Source organism: Andrographis paniculata, unplaced genomic scaffold (assembly GCF_009805555.1).
Source record: "Andrographis paniculata isolate CXL003 unplaced genomic scaffold, ASM980555v1 Contig67END, whole genome shotgun sequence".
Taxonomy (NCBI): domain Eukaryota; kingdom Viridiplantae; phylum Streptophyta; class Magnoliopsida; order Lamiales; family Acanthaceae; genus Andrographis; species Andrographis paniculata.
This window is the reverse complement of record NW_026137603.1, coordinates 148314-155658: the sequence shown is the minus strand read 5'-3', so window position 1 is coordinate 155658 and position 7345 is coordinate 148314. Positions and strand designations below refer to the sequence as shown.

Here is a 7345-nt window from a genome sequence, read left to right as displayed (position 1 = left end):
ACAAAGTAAGTACAATCTATAACATGCTAAACATTGAAAAAAGAAAAGCGCTAAATATACTAATTTCAAAGAATCTACAACAAATACGAAAAGCACTGCAATTAGAAGTATAGAACACAAAGTAAGTATAATCTATTACATGCTATATAATATAAAAGAAAAACATTGAAAAAACAAATGCGCTAAATATACTAATTTCGAACACTCTACAACAAATACGAAAAGCACTACAATTAGAACTATAGAGCACAAACTAAGTATAATCTATAAATGCTATATAATATAAAGGAAAGACGTTGAAAACACAAAAGCGCTAAATATACTAATTTCAAACACTCTACAACAAATACGAAACGCACTGCAATTAGACTATAGAGCACAAAGTAAGTATAATCTATAACATGCTATATAATATAAAGGAAAAACATTGAAAAAATAAAAGCGCTAAATATACTAATTTCGAACACTCTACAACAAATACGAAAAGCAGTGCAATTAGAAGTATAGAACACAAAGTAAGTATTATCTATAAAATGATATATAATATAAAGGAAAAACATTGAAAAAACAAAAGCGCTAAATATACTAATTTCGAACACTCTACAACAAATACGAAAAGCACTGTAATTAAAACTATAGGGCACAAAGTAAGTATAATCTATAACATGCTATATAATATAAAGGAAAAACATTGAAAAAACAAAAGCGATAAATATACTAATTTCGAGCACTCTACAACAAATACGAAATGGACTTCAATTAGACTATAGAGCACATAGTAAGTATAATCTATATAACATGCTATATAATATAAAGGAAATACATTGAAAAAAGAAAAGCGCTAAATATACTAATTTCGAACACTCTACAACAAATACGAAAAGCACTCCAATTTGAAGTATTGAACACAAAGTACGTATAATCTATAACATGCTGTATAATATAAAAGAAAAGATCGGGACTTGCAATTCCACATATTCCAATCGGACCAGTCTCGAGAGCTCGAGCAAAAGCGTGCATTGAAAAATTGCAAGGCCTAATAAAGAAATTAGAGAATTGGAGCCCAACCAACGGACTATGTTACAACATGCGAGGACTTGATGGAAAGCCTAGGGCGAGTGCCGTGGTTGTAAAGGTTACATTGGAGCTTGCAACGCCTCGACCGGAAAACTAACGGAAAAGTTGTGCAAACCTAGGAGTTTGCTAAAATAGAGGGTTTAATAGGTAATTATATAAACCTAAGTTGCACATGCTTAAGTGGGGGGGGGGGCGACCATCTATTGGGACCACTTATACATATACATATATAATAAGCTCTCTCACATGCCTCTCACATGCAAGAGGGGACCATTAGCTATGTGTCAATCAATGAGAGGTTACTTAGTTATACTAAACCTATCCCACATTGGAAAATCACTCCACTTGCCCCTTCCCCCACTCCTATAAATAGGACTCTTAAGGTGCTTTGTAAAACACACCAAGCAAGAATATTTTTGTGAATATTTGATCTTTTATGCTCATTTCCTTTTATGGAAAGTTATGCTTGATAGCAATACTTTCTCTTTTAGTCTAATATTTCATGGAATGCAATTCCATTGCATGCTCCATGGGGTTTAGTTCAAAAATTCGGGTTTGAGTATAAAGCCTCAAGTTCGTGGCATTTGGGGAAGATGGAAGAGCTCTACAAAGTATCGACCGAGGTGGTGCCTTCGTGGAGGATGGTTCGATGCTAGAAGGGTATCGGGTCGTTCTTACGTTAGTACTTACTTAGGTTTGCTTCTCTTTCGATTATCCTTTTTCTCGCTTTATTCGTTTCCGCTTAGTTAATTTGTTCTTTTCTTTCTTACTTAGTTCCGCTTAGTTAGTTTATTCCGTGTCTTGTGTAGTTGATCAATTTCGGTCCATGACATATATTTAATTTTGGTATCAGAGCAGTTTGATCAATTTACACTATCTTTATTCCGAAAAAGTAAATAAAAAAAGAGTAAATTGTTGCAAAGAAAAGAAAAAAGAAAACCAAAATATTTTAAAAAAAATAAAATAAAATACAAAAACAAAATCGAGCGGGAGGACTAAAGCAATTTTTTGTTGATAATCTTGTTTGAGTTGTAGTTTTCTCATACGAGCTCCCGTTTTTCGCGTATGATATGTCATTGGAAAGCTTGTGAAGTGGGGAGAAAGTTATATTAATCAGTTTTTGTGAACTTGTAGTTGACGTTGATTATTCAGTTTTGGGTTTTTGAGTTTGGATCGATTTTGTGTTGTCATATTCGTTTGACACGTTTTAGAAGGGGTTGAGTATTGTGGTGATTTTGTGGTTGTTGAGATCTATTCAGCTTGTGTTTGTTGTTGACTTTCTTAGTTCCGGCATTTGTGTGTTGTATACGTTTGTTCATTCGTTCGTGAATGAATGAGCTTGGTTCTTTGCATTGCATGATTGACACTATCTTGAGCTTTCTTTGATTGAGTCTTGTTTAAAGTTTCTTGTCCACTTTAAACACGTACGTCACTCAGGTTCCACCGTTACGACTCCATCAAGGCACACTTTAAGAGCTTGGAAACTCTATCCATTTGTCGAGAGGTATACACGAGTGTGCGAGTGGGGGGGAATTGTGAGAACTAACTTTCAATATACATATATTAGTTTGTTTTGGTGCAGGTATGGCTTCGTTGGATGATATCTTGGCTGCGATAAATAAGCAAAGCAAAGATATGCGAGATATTAAAGACGAGTTAGGTGGAAAGATGGATAGCATGACATCTCGTGTGGATCAGCAAGGTCGAGAGATACATGACCTACGGAGTCAAGTTGATCATGTTCGAGATGACATAAATGATGTTGTGGATGCTCGGATGAAGGCTTATGCGGAGGCCTAGTTAAGGAAGGTTGATCAAAACATGGAAAAGAAACTCGATGAGGTTTTCGATAAGGTTGCTACTCTTGAAGAAAGGGGAAGTCATAGTGATGCTAGACGTGAAGAAATCCACCTTGGCAAGCAACCTATGGGCTCAACAAGTGTTTTCCCAAATCGATCTATCCAAGTTGATGATTTTGGCGAAAGGCGTCATACTAGTCCAAGGCCTACATCTATCCAAGGCCGACGAGGAAGACGGGATGCTACCAAAGAGTTACTTGATGAATTTGACTTGGAAGAAGATATCCATAACCGAAGGAGCCGAGTTCGAGTTAATGAGGTTGATGATAACATGCAGTCCATCAAGTTCTCCATACCACCTTTCGTAGGATCGGCTGAACCTAATGAGTTTCTTGAGTGGAAAAGCAAAGTGGAGATGATGTTTGCATGTCATAATTACTCGGAGCGCAAGAAAATTCAGCTTCCTGTTGTGGAGTTTAAGGAGTATGCTCTTGTTTGGTGGGAGAAGATACAAGCTGATATTGCAAGGTTCGGAATGCCTCCGATTGAGACATGGGCAGCCCTTACTCGAGCTATGCATGCACGTTTTGTGCCCCCGCATTATCGGATGGATCTTCTTCAGAAAATTCAGTTTTTAGTCCAAGGTAGCAAGACGGTTGAGCAGTACTACAAGGAAATGGAGATACTTATGATGCGGGCTCAGCTTGTGGAAGATGATGGAGTCACCATGTATCGGTTTCTCAAAGGGCTGAGGCGTGATATTATGATTCAAGTGGATATTATCCTTACAATTCTACTTTGGAACTTGTCCAACTTGCTACCAAGATTGAATCGCATGGAAAGGTAGGAGTAAGTGTGAGCTTTGGAAAGACGTCACCAAATTTCAACAAGTTTGGGGGTAATACGGGACCAACAAAATCTTGGCCCAAAGGAGATGATAAGCACACGACCAAGAATGAGCCTCTTAAGGTGGTTAAGCGTGATGAACCAAGGAAAGTCAGCAAGGATGGTTCACCAAACAAAGCAAAGGAAGTCACATGCTTTAAGTGTCAAAGGAAAGGTCATTATGCCAATACATGCCCTAATGTGCGAACTGTTGTGCTTTGTGACAATGGGGACTATGTACTTTTGTCGGATGATGTGGGTGAAGATTGGGAACATGAAGTTGAGGCGAGTGAGGATGAAGTAATCCAAGAGACGGAAGAGCACGTTGAAGAGGATTCATCCGGGGAGTCTCTAGTGGTTTTGCGAATGCTTGGAGCAGTTCCCAAGGAGTCGGAAAATTTTGTTGATCGGGTTAAGGAGCAACGGGAGAATTTGTTCCATTGTCGGTGCAAGATTGGTGGGAAGCGAGCGTCGATAATCATTGATAACGGAAGTTGCACCAATGTCGTAAGTTGGTATGTGGTAGACAAGCTTGGACTCCAAACTATCAAGCATCCAACTCCATACCATCTTCAATGGATGAACTCTAGTGGAGATATGAAGATCACTAGGCAAGCCAAAGTTCCAATTTCAATCGGCCCCTACAAAGAGGATGTCCTTTGTGATGTTACTCCGATGACCGCATGCCATGTGCTTCTTGGCCGACCATGGCAATCCGATAAAGGAATTATCTATGATGGCAAGACTAACAAAGTTAGATTTTATGACAAGGGCTACAAGGTAATGATTCCTTCTTTGCCATTGAAGGAGGTTCGAAAAGATCAAGAAAGTTTGCGAAAGAAGATGCAAGAGGCTGAAAGCCTTAAAAGAGCTAAAGGAAAAGAAGTATCCACAGAGGAAAAGAGAGAGTCTACTGCTAAGGGTTCCAACATCCTTCTTTCACTTACCGATTTTTAGAGAGAAGTTGGTGACCTAGATCATCAAAAGGGGGGTTGTTTTATGTTGTTATGCAAAGATTTATTTCATTCTGATAAAGATAATCTACTCACTAATTTTCCCATTCCCTTTGCTAGGATGCTTGAAGAGATGAAGGATGTATACTCGGAGGAACTAACGCAAGGACTACCGCCAATTCGTGGGATAGAGCATCAAATTGACTTCGTACCCGGTGCTTCGATCCCAAATCGTCCTGCGTATTGGTGCAACCCAGATGAGAATAAGGAGATTCAAAAACAAGTCCAAGAACTTCTTGAGAAGGGATGGGTTCGGGAGAGCTTATCACCATGTGCTGTTCCTGTTATCATTGTCCCCAAGAAGGATGGAACTTGGAGGATGTGTGTGGATTGTAGAGCGGTGAATGCAATTACAATTAAGTATCGACACCCAATCCCGCGCCTTGATGACTTGCTTGATGAGATCAATGGAGCGAGAATCTTCTCCAAGATTGACCTTCGGAGTGGATACCACCAGATTCGTATGCAACCCGGCGATGAGTGGAAGACGGCATTTAAAACAAAGCTAGGTTTGTACGAATGGTTGGTAATGCCATTCGGTCTAACTAATGCTCCTAGTACCTTCATGCGTTTAATGAATCATGTTCTACGTGCTTTCATTGGTAAATTTGTTGTAGTATACTTTGACGATATTCTTGTCTACAGTAGAAGTGAAAAGGAACATGTGGAGCATGTGCGACTCGTCTTTCAACGGTTAAGGGAAGAACAACTCTATGCTAATTTTAAAAAGTGCATATTCCAAACTAATGAAGTTGTTTTCCTTGGGTTTGTAGTTAGCGAGGATGGCTTGAAGGTTGATGAAACGCGTACGTCACTCAGGTTCTTTGCATTGCATGATTGACACTATCTTGAGCTTTCTTTGATTGAGTCTTGTATAAAGTTTCTTGTCCACTTTAAACGCGTACGTCACTCAGGTTCCACCTTTACGACTCCATCAAGGCACACTTTAACAGCTTGGAAACTCTATCCATTTGTCGAGAGTTATACACACGAGTGTGCGAGTGGGGGGGCAATTGTGAGAACTAACTTTCAATCTATAACATGCTATATAATATAAAGGAAAAACATTGAAAAAACAAACGCGCTAAATATACTAATTTCGAACACTCTACAACAAATACGAAACGCACTGCAATTAGAACTGTCTAGCACAAAGTATAATCTATAACATGCTAGATAATATAAAGGAAAAACATTGAAAAAACAAAAGCGCTAAACATACTAATTTCGAAGACTCTACTACAAATACGAAAAGCACTGCAATTAGAACTATCTACCACTAAGTAAGGATAATCTATAACATGCTATATAATATAAAGGAAAAACATTGAAAAAACAAAAGCGCTAAATATAATAATTTCGAGCACTCTACAACAAATACGAAAAGCACTGTAATTAGAACTATAGAGCACAAAGTAACTATAATCTATAACATGCTATATAATATAAAGGAAAAACACTGAAAAAAAAAAAACGCTAAATAGATTAATTTCGAACACTCTACAACAAATACGAAAAGCACAGCAATTATAACTATCTACCACAAAGTAAGTATAATCTATAATATGCTATATAATATAAAGGAAAAACATTGAAAAAACAAAAGCGCTAAATATACTAATTCGAAAACTCTACAACAAATACAAAAAGCACTGCAATTAGAACTGTCTAGCACAAAGTATAATCTATAACATGCTAGATAATATAAAGGAAAAACATTGAAAAAACAAAAGCGCTAAACATACTAATTTCGAAGACTCTACTACAAATACGAAAAGCACTGCAATTAGAACTATCTACCACTAAGTAAGGATAATCTATAACATGCTATATAATATAAAGGAAAAACATTGAAAAAACAAAAGCGCTAAATATAATAATTTCGAGCACTCTACAACAAATACGAAAAGCACTGTAATTAGAACTATAGAGCACAAAGTAACTATAATCTATAACATGCTATATAATATAAAGGAAAAACACTGAAAAAAAAAAAACGCTACGCTAAATATATTAATTTCGAACACTCTACAACAAATACGAAAAGCACTGCAATTATAACTATCTACCACAAAGTAAGTATAATCTATAATATGCTATATAATATAAAGGAAAAACATTGAAAAAACAAAAGCGCTAAATATACTAATTTCGAAAACTCTACAACAAATACAAAAAGCACTGCAATTAGAACTGTCTAGCACAAAGTAAGTATAATCTATAACATTCAATATAATATAAAGGAAAAACATTGAAAAACAAAAGCGCCAAATATACTAATATCGAACACTCTACAACAAATACGAAAAGAACTACAATTAGAACTATGGAGCACAAACTAAGTATAATCTATAACATGCTATATACTATAATGGAAAAACATTGAAAAAACAAAAGCGCTAACTATACTAATTTCGAACACACAACAAAAAATACGAAACGCACTGCAATTAGACTATAGAGCACAAAGTAAGTATAATCTATAACATGCTATATAATATAAAGGAAAAATATTGAAAAAACAAAAGCGCTAAATATACTAATTTCGAACACTCTACAACAAATAAGAAA

General features: G+C 36.5%; 1 protein-coding gene across 1 annotated transcript; it reads left to right on the top strand.

Moving 5' to 3' along the window:
• The first annotated feature begins 2898 nt into the window (after window positions 1-2898).
• LOC127263233 (uncharacterized) lies at window positions 2899-4718 on the top strand. The gene is made up of 2 exons (XM_051292258.1): window positions 2899-3648; window positions 3702-4718. Exons 1-2 carry the CDS (start codon window positions 2899-2901, stop codon window positions 4716-4718), a joined length of 1767 nt encoding a protein of 588 aa, XP_051148215.1.
• Window positions 4719-7345: the final 2627 nt, after the last annotated feature.